This window comes from Limulus polyphemus, unplaced genomic scaffold (assembly GCF_000517525.1).
Source record: "Limulus polyphemus unplaced genomic scaffold, Limulus_polyphemus-2.1.2 Scaffold1854, whole genome shotgun sequence".
In the NCBI taxonomy this organism is placed as follows: Eukaryota; Metazoa; Arthropoda; class Merostomata; order Xiphosura; family Limulidae; genus Limulus; species Limulus polyphemus.
The window spans coordinates 83962-108195 of record NW_013667464.1 but is presented as its reverse complement, the minus strand read 5'-3'; the positions used below and the strand labels follow the sequence as shown (position 1 = coordinate 108195).

The window sequence follows — 24234 nt, the reverse complement described above, 5'->3', positions numbered from 1 at the left end:
AAAGTAAATATAAAAAAAAATCTTAAATATTGTTTTTTTTTTATGTTGAATGCAGCTGTGGTTCAAATTAGATGTTTATGATGTCCAAATACAAGGTCTATAGTTTCTTATGAAATAGAGACTCAGATTACCAATATTGACAAGCTAGAATATAAAATAAGAACCTCCTATCCTTTCTGTTTGCTGAGATATCAATATATTTAAAAAATCAAACACAGTGGCCTCACCCACCTCTTCCATTTGCAAAAATACTTGCTTACATACACCTGCTTCACTCTATCATGTGTTTATAACCAATCAAAAGCTCAGAATTTTCCCCATGTGGTTTCTCAGTTTCCTGAAAGTTAAGAATTTTATTGTAAATAGTACATATGTAATGTGTTATAATCAAAATGTAACTGTATTTTACAAAATACTGGTCCACTAGAACAAAGCCAAGACAGATCACTTTGTAAAGACCAGATTTATGCTATCGGATATGGTAATATGAGTGTAATTTTAATCAGACATGATTAAAAGATCAATAAATATACATATACACAGATGTATAATGTTATGAGATTTAAGCTATTTACACTAAACATTTGTGGTTTCATGCTATAATTTGTAGTCATTCTAGAATGAAAAAAGCATAATTTATATCTATTTCCTAATTTTTTACGGTGGTTACAAGGTTGGTCAAATTGACCAAACCCGTACAATGAAAGATTTTTCATGGGAAATGTAGCAATTTTCTGATGCATAAAAGTATTTTTAATCTTGAAATTTGCACGTTGGATAGTCAACATCCAAAAAGAAAAATTACATGAGCAAATCATTACTTAAAAAAATATTAAAAGTTAATAAACAAATCTGATTTTTTTGGTGTTTGAAAACCTTGTAATGTTTACTGATAATCTATAAAATTTCGTGAATTATAGTGTAAAAACTCTAACAAGCATAAAATGGTCACAAGGTTAGTCCCTGGGACTGAGCCCATAGTAAGAGAGTTAATGCATTTAGTCTTTCTTAGTAGGGTGAGAACAAAAAAAGGATGAATGGAAGAAATACGATAATAACAGATTAATGATTTACTAAGGTGTATTAAAATCCAATTTTAATTAGAAAGGTGCAAATTTTCCATCCTGTTGTATATATTTTGATCACTAATTAGTTTACTAAACTTGTATGTTAAATGACAGAGTTGAATAAGTGACATTTAGCCTTTCATAAAGTTTAAACATATTTCAAGAGTAAAGTACATAAACATTGAAAATATTTTGATAGGATGATATTTGATGAATTTTTTGTTATTCATATTGGTGTTCATTGTGTGTAGAAAACATGGCCTTAATAACAAGAACTGAGGCTTTGCTCTGCTAAAACATTATTTACATGACATAAAACAGAACTACTGGCTGCATAAAGCCTACCCGCAGCATAATTTACATTTACTTTTTTTTTTGTTGTAGATATGTACCTTTGGCCTGAGGCAACTGGGAAATGGCATGTTTTTGTGTGATCGGCGATGGGACCTGCAAAGAGCAGCATTCAGGGCCATTTGTACAGATAGATCAACTCAACCCCCTCCTTTAAAGTAAGCTGGATATAAAAATGTTTTTTCATAAAAGTTACGGGTTTTTTATTAAAACTTAATCTTTGTGATTAAATAATTCTGTTTAACAAAACTGAAATTTTCTTTTACCAGATATTAATTATAAAGTATTTAATGGATACTCTTTGCATAGTTTCCTCTAGACAATTACCTAAAAACAAAAGACACCATTAAAGTCACCACCAGTACATAATAATTTCCTATTTGTCAACAAGCTATTAATAATAAATATAAAATAAGCCAGGTTCAGCTATATTTATAGTCAGAGCAGTGTGAGAGCTAATATGAAGAATTAAGAGCAATAGAATTTTAAAACTTACTCCTCTTTGTTACTTAAATTTAAATATAGTTTAAAAGAAGTAATTTCTATTAGGAATATATTTTAATCTTAATTGGCATTGGAGAGAATAAAAACTGGGGGGGGTAAACACATACTCAAGTCTAGATAGTTAAAGTTAGCCAAATATGAAGAGGAATTTTGTCAGGGCCTTTTGTCAAACATTTTTGTTTTTAACACAAGACAATCAGTGTATACTTATTTTGAAATAGTGATGTTTCATTCTGTCTGCTTAAGAGGGAAATATAACTTATACCTAGTTTTTTTTTAATAAACTAAACATGGTAATCTATCACCAAAATAATAGAAAATAAATTGTACAACAATTTCCAAGTTCTTTGGAATTATATATATAGGTTTAAATTCATTTTGAATTTCATAAATGGATAATCTCTTACATAAAAGTCTCAGCCTTAAGCTAAACTAGAATAAACATTCACAGCTAAGCCATTTTGTGTAATAACTACACTTTCTAGCCATTAAAACAACTTTTAAGTTGTAAGTTAGTTGAGAAAGTAAGAATTTCGTAATGTACCTGATTGAATCACTTTTGATTTAATGTAAAACTTTGAGGTACAAGAAGTACATGATTCAAACTTTAGTTTTAAATATTTTTTGCATGTGTAATATGTAAAGTTTCAAATCAATATTTTATCGCATTTGTTTTGTTTATGAAATATTCCAATTTGTGCTTTCTTGATGTTTTATAACTTTTAAAATACTGTGTATACTTGAGAAGGTTTTTAATGTATCTGTGTGTTGATAATTCACATTGATGTGCATATTTATGTCATGTTTTTCATAACAATAATAGACATTTACTAAAAGGTTGTTTCAACCGTTGTGCAAGTTCAAACAGTGAAGTGTTTACACGTTTAACTTCACTAATGACAGTAATAGACATTTACTAAAAGGTTGTTTCAACAGTTGTGCAAGTTCAAACAGTGAAATGTTTACACGTTTAACTTCACTAATGACAGTAATAGACATTTACTAAAAGGTTGTTTCAACAGTTGTGCAAGGCATTAGTGAAGTTAAACGTGTAAACACTTAACTGTATGAACTGCATATTTGTTTAAAATTTGTTGTTCAGTTCCATAAAACTTTTTAAAGCATAAGAATAAGTCCTAAAAAAAGAAATTGAAGTTCAAAGTATCACTGCATGGTTTCTGTTGTCATAAGTTTCCTGTTTGTCTAATCATCAAAAACTAGAAAGTAAAATGCCTAAACTTCTTGAATTTGATGTTGCTCTCAATTTTGTAGCGAATTGATGTAAGACTTTATTTATGTAGCAGTTCTAAAAATATGGTATAATTTATAGAAAAACTTCATGTACAGTGCATGTGTGAAACTCCCAGACATTAAAACAAATATATTCAAAAGTTAATAAAATAATTTTCTTACTTTGAGAGATTGTTATTGAAAACAAACATTAACGTATTATGAATATTAATAAAACTTGTCTGGAACAAAGTTTGTGTCCAGAATTTAGTGGAAGTGAGTGGAATAAGAACATATTCACTCCCAGTGATTTAGCAATAAGCTTTAGGTTTTTTTTTTAATTTCAAAATTCAGGTTTTGATCTCTGCAGTGAGCACATTAAATATAGCTTTTCATGCTGATTTACATTTTACAATAATCAGGAAAATAAATAAAGACACTTAGAAATAAATCTTGCATTTTTGTTTTTAACCTTATTTTTGCATTTTGTAAAATAATAAACATACAAACAATTTTGATTTCGGATGTTTATGTGTACTTGCTGCGGAATACTGTATGAATATAGCACAAGCTGTAGCAACATTGTTACATTTGACTTGTTAAGCATAAAGGAATTATTTAATTTTTCTCATTCCTGGACCTAGATAAGTATGTTTATCATGGAATACATTGTCATTGCAGGGTATCCATATTGGTTTGTCTCAGCTGGCTTGATTTTGTGGTTCTTTTTTTTTTTTTTTTTATGCAGACAGTTTGAGACCATAATAAAGGTTAATTTTTCATATTGATTTTGTGGGAACAGCGTGTAAATGAAGTGTATGTAAAGAAAATATTACTTGATTGTGATTTAGTGAACATTGGCAGCTAAGATTATAATACTTAACGAAATGTTTAATAAGAGTATTGGCTTATTATCTTACAGAAAATAAACTTTTCTATTTAGATAAATATAAAATTGATTTAGTTATTATAGTTGTTTTTTTTTAACTAAATGTTAGTATGTGATCAGATGTTGTTGTTGTTATTAATATTTTTTTAGTTCAAGCTTATAGTTTTTGTTATGATAGTTATATATGATTTGTATTATTTCAGAAAGCTCTGTGTTGAGTCTCAACTTCCTCCAGTTCCAGAGCCTGAGAATGATCCGTATGATTTCACATGCACAGACTCTGCAGTTCAAGAAGCAGTTATATCCTCTAGTAACAAGTCAAATGTGCTTACTACATTATCAAATGGAGTTAGAACTAATGTAGCGTCATCTCATGGACCCCAGCAGATCCCAAGACCAGTATTCAACAAGGTGCCTCCATCTCACACAATAAATCATCAAAAGTCTTTAAAACCCAAGCCCAGTGGGAATAAATCCACCAAGTCTAAAGATAGTATTTTATTGCATACTTTTGACAGTTCTCCTGCCAAGAAGACAAAAACCAATGGACTGAACGTCAAGTTAAATCAGTCTGGACCTGCCATATCCACTGACAGCGTATGCTCATTGTCTCCATCTGTGATGACACTGGAACCAGGAGACACAATTACATTAAACTCTGTGAATTCTTCCCACACCATCTCACTTCCATTCTCTCTCAGTATGGACGATAGCTTGGCAGCATTGTCAAAATTACACCTGGTTTCATCTGTAGGCAATGGAAACACATCATCTGCAGTCTCTTCTGGTGCACCAAGCAGTGATTCCAGCAAAAACCAGACATTTTTTGTTACTGAAATGGATATTGTTAACAATCAGTTGCCTTCCTTATCAAAAAATTCCATGTTAGCATCTTCTGTAAGGAATAAGGAAGTGATGGTGAACTCTGCTTTCCTAGTAAACCAGCTTGCAGCTATGCAGAGTAAACAAAGATCTACTATTTCTAATCATTCAACGAAGCATAGCAGCTGTTGCAGTGGTAAAAAATCAACAAAACATAATGTCAGGACATATTCTTCTGGTGCTACACAAATCAAACTCGGCAGTAATATTTCGAAAGCAAAATCTAAAAATCAGAAGTTGTCATCAAAGTCTGTTTTAAACAAGACAGCTTTTAAGAATCACACAACTTTCCCTGTGAACAAAAGGGTAGAGCCAATGACATCAGTCACTTCTGGAAATAATGTTCATGGTGCTGTTGGAATGAGTCAAAAATCATTAAAAACAAACAGCTCATTCTCCACGTCTTCAGTTGTTTCAAGCTCCGTCGCCCAATCTGTAAGTTTGGAATATTGATTGAAAAATTATATTTGCTTAATAGGTCCATTATGTAAAATTTTAAACATGTTTTCTTCTGATTGATTCCATGTAGTGGTATATGTAAATTTTTATTATACTGTATGCATAAGCAGATTAGTTGTATTTAGTTTTACTGGGTCCAGTTCATAAGTTTTTTAACGCATCTTCTGACTTCATCTCATGTGAAAGACATTTCTCATGATTGTTTTTACTCATTTTATGCAGTTTAGAATTTTACATGTCATTTTACTGATCCTTTCTAGCTTTGAGGGACTTTTCAGTTGTACTGCTTGTTCTTATTTGTTGTAAAATTTAAGATTTGAAATGTGTTACTTATTGAGTTACTAACCTGGACATTTTGCATATTCATAAGACTAACTGGTCTCAACCTGACTACTAATGCCTGTTTTTTTACATATTTTGCACTAATTGATTTGCTATGTCTGAAAATTTCTTTTACATAAGGTTTGCTAAAGATGTCTATTGAAAATTATGCTGATTTATATATACATTTAAGTTTACTGACTATGTTTTAGAGGTTAATTACTGGGATATTTTTAAAACTGCTCATAAATAGGAGCATCATTTCACAAAAGGCTTGGTGGGGGAGCAAAGAAGACCTATCTTGCATGGCCCCCTAATTCATTTAAACACCTTACTCTATGGCATAACTTGTGTGCATATGTTAATCTGGTCTGACTAGACATGTCTCGCATAAACTACCATTTGGGGGCTCCCTTCCAACTTTTAAGGAGGCCTCCTTTCTCCCACTCCATAAATAATACCCCTGCTATTAGCCTTTACAAATGATACTGCACTACTTTTTTCTTTCCTTATTTATACATATTAATAATTATATTCTTCTTAATCTCCAAATACATAAGATGTGCAAGATATTTCTCACTGTGATTTAAAACTAACTCATATTTTATTTGCTTAAACAATTTACAAAAATAAACAAAGAATAAATTGAATGAGTGTTGTTCTGCAAGATGAGAGAAGAAAAATGTTGATAAATGATAATAAAGGATAAATTGACACTTCTAAATCAAAACTTTTTCTAGTTTATGTTATGTGATGTTTCGAGCAGATTCCTTTTATCAGGCAGTAAATACTTTGTTAGATTGGAATTAGGGTAGCCTATTTATTTTGTATTTGATAACTTACAGAAAATAGTGATTTACCATCAAGAAAACATAGTTGTTAAATGTATTTTATTCACATTACGTATATTATTGTATGTTGTATGATGCCATATGTCTGATTATATGTGATGCTAGTAATCAGAAACTCAGTCTTGGGTACTCTTACAAGCAGTTGAGCTTTATTAATGATAGACTTCTTTTTTTAAAATATTTCTGGAGATTTATTGAACTTTACTAATTATTAAAATTGTCTACAGCTGTGTCTTTAGACTGTTTACCCTTTTGCTTATGTTAAACTTCTGTTATATTTAATCTAACTATATATCTGATAAAGTACTTTTGATGTGATTAGGTCACTACTTCATGGGTCACAGTCCCTAATGGGTTGACCCCACACAAAGTAAGTGGAGTTCTAACTTCCACACCTGGGACCAAAAATGGCAGACAGACAATATCTAGTCCTAGTAGTGAAGTTCCTGTGTCTGCTGTTCTGCCCACATCTGTGTCTTGTGGTAAGTTTAGATTCAACCTTTGTAGCTACCTTTGTGTATACATATATATATTTCCTGAAGAGTTACTTTTGAAGTCACCAAACCAGTAGAAGAAATTAATAAAAGGAAAGTCTGATTATTCCAATGTCTTCTTATTTGTATCCACAGGTGAATCTTATTGATATTGTGGTTTTATATATTTATATTTCTTGAGATCTGCTGAGTAAATTAAGCCTAATGATAAAACTTGTTGTAATAGGATTTAGTTTTTAGATTCTGATATGTGTTGGAGCATGTATATACATATATATATATATATTTTGGGGGGGGGGTCATGTTTAGGACTTTTTATAGCTTCAATTTCATATTTTGGTAGTTAAGCCTCTCACAGCAATTGTATATATTTTTTTGGGGGGGAGGGTTTTACATTGAAACCTGTTGCTATAATCACAGTTATGTATTTTAGTAGTTAAGCTTCTCACAGCAGTTATGTATATATGTGTGTATTTCAGCTTTAGAGCTCTTGTTATAACCATGGTTACTGATGAGTATACTGGAATGGACAGTCATTCCTTTCCTTTTTGCTATGTTGGTGAATTTTTTTCCTCAGCCTTGTCTCTTCTCACTTGGTTACTCTGTTGCTGAAATTTGTTGAGGATGAGTGCCCTTCTTGCTCAAGTATGTTTGCCTCCCCCTTATCACAAAGACCTTTGTTTGGTTCCTTTGCTCCACCAATAGGTTTTTTGATAGAATACCTGATTCTTTGTGGTCATGGGCTGAGGCCGCATGCCAACATTTTCCCTTGACTACGCTAGTGTCCTATGTTTCCCAAGCTCCTTCTGTTCCAGTTACTGTTCCCTGTCTTCCCAACTCCTTTCCACTCCCTGTTCTTCAGGAGGCAGCTTGCTAGGTTGTCTAGTCAAGCTGAAGAAGTGCCATCTTACACTTACCAAGTATCTGGTTCATTTGGGTGTGTTCTTCATTTCCCATTTCAGCAGGGTACAACCTTCTCTGCTAAGTTTGCAAGGCATGGAAGGTTTGGTTTCCACAGCTTTGTCCTCCTCTTCCTGCATGAGAGGTTCTCTATCCGTTGGGGACTTGGGCTTCCTTTGAATCCCTTATCCCCTTGGATTGTACTCACATTCATCTTTTATTGTGGACTCTACATGATCAATGGAACCTCTCTTGGGATTCCTTTTACACAATGGTCCTTAAATCCTTGTGTTTTTCAATTGCTTTGCACTAGACTAGGCATTCCTCACATTGATGCCTCTGCCACTTACAACAATGCCAAGCTTCCCCTCTTCAGATCTTCTGTTCTGCATGCATTAACACGGGCAGTGGAGGTGTTCAGTTAGGAATGGTCCAATCTCTTCCTTTGTGCTTGCTTCCCTAATCATCTCCTCCCTCAAGTTCTCTCCTTCATTTGGGACACTCCTTGTCAAGTCCTTCTGGTGGCACTCTATTGACTGGCCCAATCATGGTTTCCTTTGCTGAGTCTTTTAAATTCCTCCCCTCCTTTTCCTCTTCAGCTTTGCACTCCCTCTCTTTCATCCAGCCATGTCATCACTCTGGCTTCACTCATAGGATTTGTCAAATCCGTTGTAGGATAGGCAGGACTCTCCTTTACGTGTAGTCTTCTTCTTATCCCACTCTGTCCTTCCTCCTTAAACATTTTCTAGCAGAAGTGGCATATTTATCACCACTGGTCTAGGTGTTGATCCTTCTCATCCTTCCATTTCATCTATGTTCTTCACATGGCTTTTCGACTATGATGGGTATCTCACAACTATCGCTGATTAATGGATGGTTCTGTCAATCACTTTCTGGTTTTCCATTTATGTTTGTTTTTTTTACCCCATTCTTCTAGCCTATCTGACTGAGTCCTTAATGTTCTTCTCCATGCTCTTACTTTACCTTCTTTTGAACCTTTGGCTTCCTGTTTCTTGTATCATCTGGTCCTTATAGCTTATTTCCTTCTTGAAAGGTATTTTGTGTAGGGTGATAGGTACTGTAAATTACTTATTATTTGTGTGGAATTAACTTTTGCTATTTTTGTGGCACATACGTTTCTGCAAGTAATAGTTCCAGCAAATTAAAAAGCCTTTATAAATGATAATAACACATATATAAAAGCAATTATTATTTATTCTTTAGCACATTCATGAAGCACAGCATTATGTAAATGACATGCATGAGTCAGTTACAAAACATTAAGTCTTTTTACATACAACAATCAATGGGAACATACAAATGATAATCATGTGAAACCTGATTGGATCAGTTCATGTCGTTTACTAATTATTTCATGCCTTTTAATAAGCCAGCATGCGTGGATTGGTTTCAAAATGGCTGTCTCTCACCAATACGTTGTACTTCTCTCCAAGGAGTAGAAATGGGCCACTTGGTTTCTTTGTTAGGCATGCAATCCTCTTCTCTGGATTAGCTTTTTATGTTGCCTCACAAATGCTGCTTTTATGCTTTGGACAGTGCTTTCATTGATTGGCTTGGAATTTCCGTACTGTACATGCAACACCAATCTCTTTTGCTGGCCATTCAATCTTAGTTCTGATTTCATCATTGTAATTGTTGTACTTGCCACATATTTGTTTTCGTGGATTTGTGCCCATTAATTTGTTGACAGCATCATTAGCAGCCTGGGTGGTTTGCGCTTCAAGTTCTGTGTCACACTGTTGTGGGCTTGGGAGGCCACTGGTTTTGGGAGGATTGGTTGATTTTATCCATTTCCACAAAGACATTTTGAGAGGGGTACTTAATGAAGTTGTGACTGTTTGTTGCTTGATATTGCTAAAAAATGTAAAGTAATTTTATACCCACCAAACCATTTGAGTAACTGTTTTCAATATGCTATATGCAGATAATAACTAGTAATCTGGAAACACCAAACAACGAGGAGACGTAAGCTGTTGTCAGTTAAGTACCTGCAATGCATGTCATATCATGCCCAGTTTGAAAAATGTGGCTTAGAAATACAGAATTATGTCTAAAAATTTTTTTCTAAATTTATGTAATAGAAAATTAATGCATTTTCAAAATCATTTTTCTGCATAAGTTAAAACCTGTGAAACAAGTTTCAGTGTAGAACCATAAAAGATAATTGCAGGAAATATTAAGTAAACTACAGTATTGGGTTTTGTATTTCATGGGTTCTCTTTGGGCATTTCCGAAGTTGCATCTTTTTACAGATGCTTCTCTGACAGGTTAGGTAACAATTATGGAAATGCAGGAAGTTGTTGGTCTTTGGTTAAATCAGCTATGCACATCAATATGCTAGAGCTCCTTGCTCTTTGTAGGGCTCTGTATCATTTCCTGCCTTTAACACAAGGCAAAATGGTTATGACCCATTCTAACAATTCAATCATTGCCTCGTATATCAATCAACAAGGGGGCAAATGTTCAAATTCACTTTGTTTCCAGATTTTAGAACTCCTATTTCAGATCCATTCACATCACAATGCCTACTGGCATGTCATATTCCAGGTGCTCTGAATCTTGTTGTGGATTGATTGTTTCATCCCAACAAGGTTTTCCTCATGGAGTGGTTCCTTGATCCTCAGGTGTTTTGGTGGTTGTGTGACCAGTGGGGTACACCTCTTCTGGATGCATTTGCCATCTATCTCACTTCCAAGCTACCCTTTTTTTGTCCCAATTCCACATCCTTTGGTTTTGGTGGTAGATGCCTTCAGTCAGGATTGGTCCCGCCTTTACCTTTATGCCTATCTGTCTCCTTCCTAGAGTTTTATCCATTATCCACTCCATGTCAGGTCCTTCTCATCACACCTTTCTGGCCTGCTCAACCTTAGTTTTCTGTCCTTACCCTCCTTCAGTGAGCACTTCATTACTGCTTCTGCTATTCCCCTCCCTACTTTGACAACCTCAGTTGCCAGTGTATCATCCCAGTGTCACCACACTCCATTTTTATGCATGGTGTTTGTCTGGTCCATTGCAAGGCAGTCAGGATTCTCCACGAGTCAGTTACATTCTGGCCATCCTTCCTCCTTACTGATATATGAGAGAAAATGGTGTGTTTTTGTCAGTGGCCTGCTCGATAGCTACCTCCCTTCCCCATTCTACTGTTCCACATGTCTCTGTATTTTTTACCTGGCTGTTTCAGAATGGTTCTTCCATATCTACCATTGCTGGCTGTAGAGCAGCCTTGTCCAATACCTTCTGTTTCTCCCATTCCCATAGAGTGTTTTTCTCTCCAGCCCTCTCTCTCTTTTGTTTCTTCATTTTGCCCTATGCTCCTTTCAGATTGGGACCTCAGTGTCATTCTCTATACCCTTATCCAACCTCCTTTCGAACCTTTGGTTACCTGCTCCTTATACCATTTGTCCCTCAAGACCTGTTTTATGCTCCCTTTTGCCTGTGGTCATCATCGGTCAGATGTTTTCGCCCTCACTGTATCATCTGTCTTTTATCACTATCTCCTGTATCTAGATTGCAGTTGTTTTTTTTTCCAAGATGTCAGCAGCTTGTGAAGGTGATGCCACATTCATACCTATTTTTCTAACTTTCATTTCATATTTGTATTTCTGCTCTAATCTGTATCGTCTTCTCTGTCCTGTTCGTGGTCTCCAGTGTTATATTACCTGTACAGCTTCTTTCCGTGGTTTCCGTTTGTTTATCCATTAGAACCTTTTCTCTTACCATGATATTTCCCCTTAAAGTATGGATTCATCAGCTTATCAGATTGGCTTCTTTTTCCTTGTTTTCCAATTCCCAACATCTTTTCCAAGTGTCCTCTCATCAGATCCAGCACCTCTCCTTTTCCTTGACTGCCCATTTTTGTCGATCATTGGAGGAAATCATTTGGGCTGACACGTGTAACACCAAACACCTTCATTATGCTGCTGTCTCTTTCTTACATGGATACCAAATACCACCTGTTTCCATTCTCCACTCTGTGGTTCAACTGTTTATATTCTTTCTTTATTTCTCTTCCAGGGTCACTATTCTACATGTTGGATCCTGCACTGGGAAATGGTGCCTGTCCAGATATACTAGGCTATAAATCTGCAGTATATGGCCTTTCAGGTCTGTAACACCCACTGTTGAGATGGGGTGTTCCACAAGACCACTAGTAGGTTCATCCTCCCCGTGTTTTGCATCATAAGTATGTCCGTCCCAGACCGTACCAATTTATGGACTATCCATGAGTAAAGCAGTGTCTGAATAGCGGCCCATCCCTCCAATTCTGGTTGAATAAATCAGATCCGGCCTGCTTTTAAAAATAGGGTTTCATGGTCACTCATTGCACTTTCTCCAATGTTGTGTTCCTCTGGAGTCCTTGTCACTTATCAGCTTCTAGCTGCTGGGGTGGTGGACAATGGAGGCATCCTCCATTCAGTTGAGAGTAGGGCTGTAGTGTTCTTTTGGTGTAAACTGTGTTAACCCTCCTCTAACTGCAGACCATAAGAAAAATATCCAGTGCTGCCTGGTTATGGACCAGAAATGATCTGCCAAAATGCAGTTAACCCCTCTGGCTGGGATCTTTCATCCTATTGCCATCTGGATGTCAGTTCCCATGTGGTCTGGTGTTGGATTAGAGCTGGACCAGCCAACATAAATCCTTATACACGTGGCTGGTAGGGAACCCTCATCTTATGATGGACTAGACGATAAATTCCCAATACCACCTGGTTTTGGATTTGAGTGAACCATGACATTCCTACCGTTTCCCAGATGGTCTGGTGTTGGTTGTGTACTGGGTATGCACACATATGCCCTAACTGGGATGGCAGGACATAAACCATTTTCCCCTTTTGGACCAGACAATAGATACCCAATACCATCAGGTTTAGGACTGGAGTTGACTCTCATATTATGGTCTGACACACCCTGGCCACTCTACACCAGTTGGCATGTCCAGTTAAGTATAGGATTTACTGCTTTTCTGCCTGAATTAGTGACATATTTTCACAATGGGTGAAAAGTATACTTGATTGATATGTGGTGTGGTTTTCCTCAACCAAGAGATGTCACATCCTTGGGCTCTCTTCAGATACTTTCTGAAGGATGCTCATCTAGGTAATTTTTGCACTGGTTCGTCCACCATTTCAATGTGAAATTCTAGCTATTATGTGAGAGGAGGTAAGGTATCGTATCAGAATTTATAATTTTCCTAAATTGAAATTGTATTTCCGATAGATACTTACCTCCTTTCACATTTCCCACCCTTCCTCCCCACTTGGTAGAGGGTTGTTGCATGCTACAGTGCAGCTGTACCACATTAAATACATGGGTTAGGTGGGAGTATCAAGGCTAGTGGCAAGTGAAAACATTTGTGCATATAGATGGCAGCAAGAAAAAGCTATTATGTGAGAGGAAGTATCTATCAGAAATACATTTTCAATTTAGGAAAATTACAACTTGTGTAATTGAAAACAACTATCAAATTTAAGGGAGATATTTAGACAGCTAGGTCTCAAAGATAAACTTATGCAAAACATATTTAGACCCTTTTTACGTTATAATTGGTGAAATACAAGACATTTTAGGAAAAAGAAATACAATGTATGACAATAAGTTCATTTCCAATTCAAACATAAAAGTGTATTGACTGTGTATTTAAATTTTGTATTAACAGTCAAGAGGGTGTAGCCTCTCATTTACAGTTATTATGGGATATTATTGGGTTTGTTTATTTATTAATTTAGATACAAATTGTTCTGATGCGGTTTTCACATTTAACATCTAGAGTTTAGTCCAAAACTGTTGTTAAAGTAAAATTCTTAATGTAGTTTTACCACTGGATTCAAACAAAACAAAAGTAACATCATTTATTAACCAGGCTAGGTTTTTTAACGAGTTTTTTTCTCTTAAAAATTCAAAGTATTTTTAAAATCAGGTATTCATAAGTCACTAAAAATGAAAAATTTCAATTCAAAAATCTGTGATTCTGAAGTTTGATTGAAACTGAAATTTTGCAGGTTTAATGTTTTCATCATTGCACTTCTTGTCAGATGAAAAAATATGAATGTGTAAACCCCTCTCTCTCTCTCTACTGATATCAACATACTATGTAAAATATGTGTAAAAACTTACAGTACATTGAATAACACCATCTAATTAATAACATGAATGTACTTGGAATAATATGCAAGAGAAGTATGCACAACACTTCACAATTTGCTTTAATGTTTAATTATTTTGATTTAAAAAAATTGTTTGATGTTTTCTGTTATCCATTTATTAGCACAGTGTTAATTACAGATGAGGCTTGTAGTTCAAGCAAACTAAAATGGACCGTAATTGTTTGTGTGTGTGTATTTATTCATTTGTTTCATAAAAATTATGTGGAATACAAAACCTGAAGATAAAAGGCTTGAATATATATTTAATTCTAAAATAAAATTCTGGAAATTTCAAACCATTTTTAAAGAAAATATTAATTGGTTCCTCTATTATTTTCCAGAGTTAAATTGCAGTACATTGTTTAACAGCACAGAGGACCCTGAAGACCTGGGCCTCAGCACTGCATGTTCTTTGTCATCTCCAAGTGGGACGGTGTTGTCTCAGCAGTCAGTCACTTACCAGCAAGTGTTTACCAGCCAAATGCTTTCTCCAGCAGAACTCAGTCAATTACAGGTTCGCCCAACAAACAAACAAAAGACCACACCTTCAACTACAAGCTCACTAAAGCTTCCTCTTGTGGCTTCTTCTCATACATCTTCATCTCGTTTATCTTCTAAAAATGATCAAAAGAAGCATTATGCCAAAACTGAAGACACTGTAAAGAAGCTATCAACGTGACAGTGACAGAGTTTAGGCATGTATGCTTCTGTCTCATGTTCCAAGTCGTCCGGTGGCCTTGATTCTAGCCTTTTTTGAAGTGTTATTCATGTCCTAATGTTTTCATACTTTTCTACCAGCCATAATAATAAGGCTCACCTCTCCTCTGTAAGTCAACAAAGTTTAATCATACTATGGTGCAGTCTCACAAACCACTTATTTAATGCTACTGGGTGCTCAAACAAGATCTAGATATTGTTTTCACTCACTTTTCTGTTCAGCGAACACTCTTGTCATTTTAAGGCTACTTGGTTGAAATGTACTCAAAATTTAGATTTTTTTTCCACATTCCATACTACACTGTTAGACCAAATATATTTTATTTAAGGTATTGACGAGATAATGAGCCATGTAACTAGAGGAGCACATTGAATTTTACTTCTTGCAAGGTAGAGGAAAAGAAGTAATCATGTTTTTTCTCCTGTTGTACTTACTTACTTTGACTTTTATATCATTTAGTCATGTAACTTATGTTTGATTGGGTTTTCTGATAGTGTGTAAATCTCCAGGAAACTAATTAAAATTACCTTTAATCTTTGAAATCATGAAGGTACACTAAAATATGGATTAGCTCAACATGCTGGTATAATATTCATAAAAAAAATGTCTTTTTTTCTGTGAGATGTAATGTTTTTGTTTTTCATAAAATAAGAACTCGGTTGAACAACATTTGGCTCACATGTCTAATTTAACCACCTGATTTGTGTTAAATGTCTCGTATTTTATCACAATTCATATTTATCATCAAATTTATTTTTTGCAAGATAATAGTTATTTTTACACTACAAAGGAAGCTTCTTTTTATCTAACATTTTTAGTAACTTATTTGTATATTTTTACTTTCAGCTTGCGTCTTTCAAATCCTTCATCTTAAATAACTTGTACCAAATTGTAAACCTGAATTTTTTTCCAAATATTACCTTTTTAATGTCCTTCTAAAAGCTTTACTTATTTTATTATCTCAGGCTTTACCTAATTTTCAAAAACATACATGTAATGACTTACTAATTATCATGCTTCTACCCACATTAGTTGGCTTCTTGTACCTTGTGCTCATCAAACATTTATTACTCAGTGTTCGGGCTTATTCTGATATAGTGCTAGCGTTTTTTTTTTTATGATATCATATTGTTACCAGTTTGTTTTCATCTAGATTTTTCTGTAACATAAGATAGCTTATCAACCTTTTCAATTAAGCTTCATTTTGATTCTAGAATTTGACAGTTTTTTTAAGATCTAACTTTATTGTTTTACATGTACATCGATGATAACTCAGAAATGTACGTGTGTATCTAATCCTGTTATCTGGCAAACATTGGTTAACCTGTTATGCAGATTCTTGTATTGAAGATTTTATTGTTTGTGTCGTATGACATTTTAGTTGGACATACCTATAGTTACAGAGATTGATCCTGTGGAATTTCACAAAATGGAAAGGGGTTATGAAAGAGGTTATAGGTTGGTAAATAATGTAGCATAGACATCACCAACTGATATTTTACTGAAGTTTTTTAGGCACTTGAATAAAATTAATTGAATACATTCTCGTACATGTAATTGTCAGTAAAGTAAGTTTGTTCAACTAACACACCAACCAGACAAAGTTGTCAGTGATGTGACATAATATTGAAGTATGAGCTTTATTACATAGATTAATACATTAGACCTACCTTCATGTAACTGTTCATGTATATTCATGTTCAACTTATTGTGAGTGAATACTCTGAATGTTGCCAAAATATTATAAGGACATTAGTTGTAAAAAATAGAAAGCTTAAAAAGACATAAATTTATAATGTAACTTATTATCTTTTTTCTCTTAGAAATAAATCACGAAAAATTGTTTTAATATATTGGGCATAAACAATGACACTTTTATTTGAAAATTAATATATCCCTAAAACTCCTAATTTTTAGTTCTCTCTAAACTTTCCTAGCTTTAAAATTGTTGTAAAAAAACCCTAAAATTAGAAAAAAAAATACTTGTTTCTGTTCTTCATGGGATGTTGATCTGATGATGATGTCAATGTTTACTTGGTGTAAATAACAGGTGGTTGCACATTTGTGTATTGCATAGAAAATTACTTAGGTAATATTGACATTTCTTAATAGTTAAATTTTGGGAAACCTGTAAATGTGATCTTGAAACATCACCATAAACACCTATATCTTCAGAAAAACAAATGGTAACTAATCTGGTCTTGGTGTATTAAATATATTTGAATAATCTTGTCCGTTACTAACAACACTTTATTTCAAGATATCTTTAATGATATTATATGAGTGTCAGTCACCGTGGTGAACTGAACATTTGCTCTAATTTTCTTCAACATATTTTTGAAAACCAAACCAAAATTTTCACTAGAATAGCTTTAAATTTATCCCTAAGATTTCTGTTTTTCTATCTGGAAAAATCTGAAATTCTTTCTTCAATCTAGAAACTTGTAACAAAAGATCAAACATGCAAATACTTGAAGCACTGCTGTAGTGTACAGTATACCTAAAATATTATCTCAGAATGACTGTAAAAAGTGAAATTTGAAGGTCTAGGGTCTTGACGAAGGTGTGCCATGTCAGGATTAACTCTTTTTTTTTTTTTCTTATCCAATTGAGAGAGCAGATTTCCTTTAAAAGCTGTTGTTTTGTTCCCTATCCTTATCAGCCAGTTTGCTGAGATATGACTTGCAAGTATAAATGTAATGGTTGTTTGATTATCTAAAATCATTTTCTGTTTATTTCTCCATTGAAGCACTTTTCAAAGCAATATTTTATATCAAACACTGAAGTATTGGTTTAGTGCCAACACACTTCAGGAGTTATGTAATGAACTGGGTCATGATTTTAACCAAGTCACTAACAAGTTTCTGAGGCTAGTGCAATTCCTAACTTGATATTATATATATATACTTACTGATACATTTCAATGCAATAAATGTGTTAGTTTTAATGATCTAATTAAACAAGATTAAAATAATATTTTAGTAGTTTTATTATAAATTCTAAGAGTCAAAAAGTTAATAAGAGAAATGATGTAACTTAGTGATTGGAAAATATTGTTTAAAGAGAAAGAGGGGAAGCCACTAAAGAACATAATGAGGAAAATAAGAGAGCCTTTCTATTTGGTAGGACAAAGGCTAAAATGCTACAATCAACTGTGACAGTAATTTTGATATGTTTATTTCTGTACATAAACAGTGCTACCTAAATATTGAGGACAGTTTAATAAGAATGTAGTGTATTAGTTCTTGTATTGCACATATTGTTGAAAATGAGTATTTAAATGGGTTAGTTTGAAAATGTAGTTATTATAATAACTGTTTCATATGAAGCTACATTTTTGTTATTACTAAGTTTAATGAAATGTGTACTTTGCATATAAAGCAAAATAACAGACAATAGTATTAGTATTAGCTCAACATTTTCTTTTTTATATAAGAATTTGCTCATTTTTGTTTATGTATGCAAAATTCGTAGTATCTTGTCAAAATTGAAAATTTTGACCCTTTGTTACTTGATACAAGTAGCAGGAGAAACATTTAAATAGCTACCTTAAATCTAATATATTTCTATTTTTAGGTTAGTGAAGGTTAAAAATTTATTAATTTTCAACTTAAAAATTTTTTTAAAGACTGAGTGTAGTAAACTTGTGATTGTGTCTATTGACATCCTTCATTATAAGTCATAATTTTTTTTTAAATGTTCAGGCATTTCAAACAGATTTGTAAAACAAAGAACCAAGTATCCATAGCTTGCTATACATTATACTAACTAATACAAAATGTCAATTTACATTGTTTCCCTGACTAGGTACTATAATAAGTAGTATTTCATGTATCTTTGCTAAACAATAGTAGTCTGCATTTTTCAATCCTGAATTTTACTTTGCTGATAGTACTTTTAACTTTCTTGTTTTTAAATATTGTATCTGTTTCCATTCCCAGCAAATTTTAACAAACTATGGTAATTTGTTCTGACTATACAAGTTAGCCAGACAGGAAGATGTTAGCTATGTTTAACCTAATTTCAGGATAGTTTGTGTCTACACACCATTTAATCTGACACATATTTGTTTTCCCACTGACGAAAGGATTAAAAGTTAATCACAAAAATGACAGATTTCTTTGTTTTACTTTGGTTGGCCTGAATCATAGTAAAGGTTTTTTGATTCTAACAGCAACATACTGGTTGTGTTCATTGCATATTCTTTAACATGAAAGACTTGTGGCTTGGTCATGAAAGTGTTGGAGCTTTTAATATTTCATTAATGTATCAGTTCTATTTGACATAGGATGCTTATGGCTAGATCATGAAAGTGTTTGAATTTCTAAGGTTTCTGTTATATCACCATTTGGGTACTTTGGAGTATATTTTCACTGTAGCATGAAATTTTAGATATTCCAAGTTATCAGCAAAAATCCAGTTTTTTGGGGGTTTTTTCTGAGAGTTTTTGTTATTTAGCCATTACAGGGTTGATTGTTCTATATATTGATTGTGGTATTCTGTATGATAACTGACTATATTGGTCTATTTTGTTCATGATTATGAGCCAGAGAAGCTTTGATTGGAATGAAGTAATATATATTTATTGTTTGCCGAGATGGTGTAATAAAAAAAAAAAAAAGTTCACCAGTTCAATCTTTGTTTCTTAAAGGATACCATATAGCCCTTAAGAAAAACTATATCTAATATTAAAGCTTTTACACTGCAAAAAACAAAAATGATCTTGACAAGCTAAGGGTGTGTACATTAATTTTGTAAAATACCATTTGGTCCATTTAAACCACTATTTAGATTCTGATATCCTATTCTTAGTAGATTCCTACTTATTGTTTATCTTGTGAGCAATTAGTTGATGTGTTGGACTATGATTTGATGTCATGATTTTTAATCAGGTGGAATGCTTTTTTTAATGTTTGAAGTTTAAAGTATCTTTTTTCAGTGCATCTAAAATTTAATGATTTATAAAAGAAACTTGTGAATGTTAAGCCATGTAAAAGTAATTAGTTTGATCTCAAGTGGTTTTATAACTTGTATTTTTTTAAATGTTTTCATATGAAAAAACCCTCTTGTTTTTACATGGCTTTAAACTACTTTTTAAAGAAAATATTCAGAAAATGTTTATTCTTACTTAAAAGAGCATAGGTGTTTTCCAAAGTAATTAGTCAGTACAAAAAATGTTTAAATTTTTTGTAAGTCATAACAAAATTTATCCACTTAATGCAGTTCAAAACTTTTTCTTCTTATAATCACAAAAATCATCTCACTTCATTGTTTCTAACTTGTGAAATGTTTATTACTGAGAAATACACGCGTATATATAAAAATGGCCATGCAACATTTTGACCTCCTACTTAGGTCATCATTGGGCAAGAGAAAATAATGATAATTCGACACATTAGAGAATACAAGATTAAAATAATGTATTCTCTAATGTGTCAGATTATCATTATTTTTCTCTTGCCAGACGATGACCTAAGTAGAAGGTCAAAACGTTGCATGGCCATTTTTTATACGTACGTGTGTATTTCTCAGTAATAAACATTTTTCTTCTTATTTTGAAGTTCTTAAACATTACGGGCTCAAACTAGATGAGTTTTTACTGCTGCTTTCTTGAACCTTTTGTTTATTATCCTCTTACAGGTTTCAGTTATTTCTTGTGAACTTTTAATAATATAATTTGAGTGTGTATTCAAACTATTTTCCTTAAACTGGTGTGTTTTATCAGTGATTGTAAATGTACTAAAGCACACCTGTAACGATCATAATGTAAACAATGGACTTGCACAGGTAGAATTCAATGCTTTGATTCTTCAATTCACGACTAAATGGCTCCTAGAAAATGTTAATTTAATTCTTTATGCATTGAACTTCTAAATTTTGTACTAATCATATATCTTGAGATTAACAAACAACCACTCTTATTTCTTAGTCCATGATTACACGGTGTGTTTTGATTGATTTTAATACTTAATCGTGGAAGTGCAAGCCAAATTTCATATAGCCATCCAGTGTTAGTATATATTAATTAGCATGCAAACAGATATATATATATATATATATATTAATATATTGTATTGTGTTAGTTTTATATGTTTTAAAAACAGGTTATGAAGAAATACATTATTATTACTTTCACACATTTGTAAAAGAAGTGAGTGGTTGTCAGGTTGGGTTTTATTATTGAGTTATTCAGTAACTATTTGTTAAATTGACTTGTGCTCATTTTAGTTTATGTTGGTTGTGTACATGTGAAAAATTTTATGTATTAACTTACGCGTGCAACAAACAAATTTTAAGAAATGTAGAGAATGCATTCGATTTGTTTGGTATTTATATATTTTTCATGTGAAATCAAACTTGTATCAATTAATATATTTTGATATGATTTTAGAATTTGGTAAAAAAACTTTGGTATGGAAATAGTGACTTTTTTTAGTAGTTGAACGTAGCTTGTAGACTTGTACTAATTAAATCCTTCAGTTGAAAAACTTAAAACTACAAGCAGGAGAACATTTCACAAGTAGGTAAAAGACTGTTAGACAAAGATTGAAGTTATATGAAGAAAAAATATATGTTTATCAGATATGAAAAAACTTAACATTTCACTGTTTGTGCAGACATCAAAGTAGTGTTTAAAATACCCATATCTAAGTAAACATAAAATTTACTTGGTCAAAAACGGTTTTTTCTTTGTGGTTCAGTTTGTGAAGTAGATATTTAGCCAGAAAAGATGCTTGTTCCATTTAAAGATGAACTGTATTGATTTTGGTAATGAAAATATTTTATTGTAAAAGAAAGAAATAAGAGGCCTGTGTTGGTTTTTGGTATTAGTATCATAAAATATATATAAAGTTAATGTACTATAATTATTTTATTTAAAGTAAAAAAAAGACTAGTTAAATACATTACAGAAGTCACATTACTGAATCTTGGTGATGTAGGAATTTTTTATTACTTTGTAAATAATTAATGGTACTTTAAGATATTTTTACTTTGAAATATGAAGAAACTTAATACTCCTGTCCACAGAGAGGACTATTTTGTGTGGCAAAGAGAGAATAATTATCAATTTAATTTTGGAAAACTTGTGAATATTGCACATATGTGCAAAACTTGTAATCAGCTCCTTGTTGTCAGTGGCAATTATATGATCCAAATGATAGAGGTAGATTATCTTACTGTTTCCATATTTTATTAAGGTTTTATGCATAACCAAGATGTTCTCAAGTTTATATTGTATGTCTTTGTGCATTAATATGCGCTGTGCTAAGAGTCTTGAAGATGCCATATTGAGACAGAGTATTTGATTAATATGGCCGTCTGTATATATCAGCTCGTATAAAGTTAGATTTTTTTGTACATAAAGAGTTGATTTTATGAATGTTAGTGTTTATGCTTTAGATGAGTGACTTGTCCGAGTCAGAAGATCCCTTGTTGGGATAAGTTATTTGATAAGTTACGCTATACTTCTCTATTAATCCTTAAATTAGAATTTTGTACAACACAAGTGAAGTTTACGTATGTCTATAACCATGCATGTGTGACTTTTCCAGAATTAGAAGATCCCATGTTGGGATAAGTTGTTTCATGAATGTATCTAAATCAGCCCCTTAAAAAAAAAACTTTTGTACAGAGTGAAACAAGTCCTGTATATAAATAAAACCTATTTATCTACGTGAGTATAATTAGGTGGTGGACCTTGTATATCGGTAATTTGTACAGAAGAAGGCCTTGTACATAAATAAAACGTTTATTTACGTTTGTTTAAGGGAGGAGGTTTCCCATACGACATTTATTTGTAGGTTAAAAAGTTAGTCGTTGTGTGTGAGAGACATACATTTCGTAGACATTTTGTACAGAAGCAGATCTTGTACGTAAATAAAGCATCTATTTACTGTGATTAGGTCAGTTGGTGTTACATATCATATCACACACACACACACACAGTTTTTATGTTAAACAGTCGTTTTTCTATACCTGATAAAAATGATATGATTACTGCTCATTTTGTTTAAAACGACATTATTTGAATGAAAACCTTCAATATATGACTTCCGTTTTCATACTAATTTAACTTTATACTAAACGTATAAGTGCAATATATAAGTATTGGTGCAAAATCTGAAAGACTGAAAATGCGTAGTTTCGAACGCTTGTGTCGTTTTAACACGAAACTATCTTATGACAAGAAAAAAGGCTGATATATGGAAATAGTGGGCTCATTTGTCGTGTGTATATCTTGGAGCAGTAATAAATCTCAGAATGATAATAATACATTTAAAAGTTGCTATAATATTTCTTTATCGTACATAGGGTCTTAAACTTTCACTAAATGAAGGTATCCATTAAATAAAGTAATTTTTAATGCTATATATCTGTTTTGTTCACAAGTACTTTACAAAGCCAGACTTTTTTGTCACAAATTTTAACGACATTTTGGCCAAACCTGCACAACATAATTTTAACTAGTCAGTATTGAAAGGACGATTTTATTTCGAATCACCTTGGCAACACACACGGTCTACAACTATCTTTATCCCTGATGAAGTATTTCATACATCCTGTACAGCGGTTATGATGCAGGTTCGTTTCCAGTGTATTAGAAATACCGCTTCTTCGAAAAGCGCCCTCTTTATACAGTCGTCTGGTAACGAGGTTTCTAACCGCTTCTCGTTGCTTTGAGGAATTTTCACTGCCACTTACATATAAGATTTTATTGCTTCTTCTGTAAAACATTTCAGTCATAGAACAGTTTACCTAAGTTAAGAAAATAAATTGTATGTTGTATTGCCAAGCAGCCAAATATGATTCATTAACTGAAACGTGTATTTTTCTGCGATCATTATGGGAAGATTTTACCGAACTTTCAAGCTATTTTTCTACGGTTTTCATAAAGACTTTATAGAAAATTTCATGCCGTTCACAATTCTTCGTTAACTTTGAGCAGAAGTAAAACCATCGGGTATTTTTTCAAATATACATTTTTTTTTTTATAAAATCTATTATCGAACTTTATTATTATTTACAAAAGCTTCTAGTATATGCTACATTTCTTTTTACCGCTCCGTGATTTTCAAAATTAAATTTATTTTGTAGGTTCTCTTTATAGAAAAATTTTAAATATAGTATCTATAATTATACGCTACAAAAGTTACGTGTATCATATTTTTAAAGTGTTAAACTCTATACGAGCATCCCTACTATTTGAGTTAAATAAAAAAAAAACTTTTTTTTTTTTTTGCCATTCAGTAAGGGCTGGCCTACGTATCTCCTTTAACATTTATATCTGATGTCAGAATTGTCTTTTTTACCAGGAATCATGTTTGGCATTGTTCTGTACCCGTATACTGTTTTTATATATTAAAAAAGAACGAGAGAAAGAGACCACCATTCTTTTAAATTTT

The 24234-nt window shown here is 32.7% G+C and overlaps 2 protein-coding genes across 4 annotated transcripts in view; one reads left to right on the top strand and one right to left on the bottom strand.

Annotated features, from left to right (window-relative positions):
- LOC111087189 (ataxin-7-like protein 1) overlaps window positions 1–22730 on the top strand; it is a 60630-nt gene extending 37900 nt beyond the window's left edge. Inside the window, exons 9-12 of the mRNA XM_022392992.1 lie at window positions 1452–1576; window positions 4245–5358; window positions 6877–7036; window positions 14454–22730. Of these exons, the coding sequence (XP_022248700.1) occupies window positions 1452–1576; window positions 4245–5358; window positions 6877–7036; window positions 14454–14791 (1737 nt within the window). The 3' untranslated portion in view covers window positions 14792–22730. The remainder of the gene's footprint in view (window positions 1–1451; window positions 1577–4244; window positions 5359–6876; window positions 7037–14453) is intronic.
- Window positions 258–24234, bottom strand: part of LOC111087190 — a 47532-nt gene continuing 23555 nt past the window's right edge. For 2 of the 3 annotated variants that reach the window (XM_022392993.1, XM_022392994.1), the window contains exon 4: window positions 23149–23587. In XM_022392993.1, coding sequence (XP_022248701.1) covers window positions 23330–23587 — 258 coding nt within the window. In that variant the 3' untranslated portion in view covers window positions 23149–23329. Of the gene's footprint in view, window positions 338–23148; window positions 23588–24234 lie in introns of those variants that run through there. The other variant, XM_022392996.1, reaches the window with a different exon arrangement.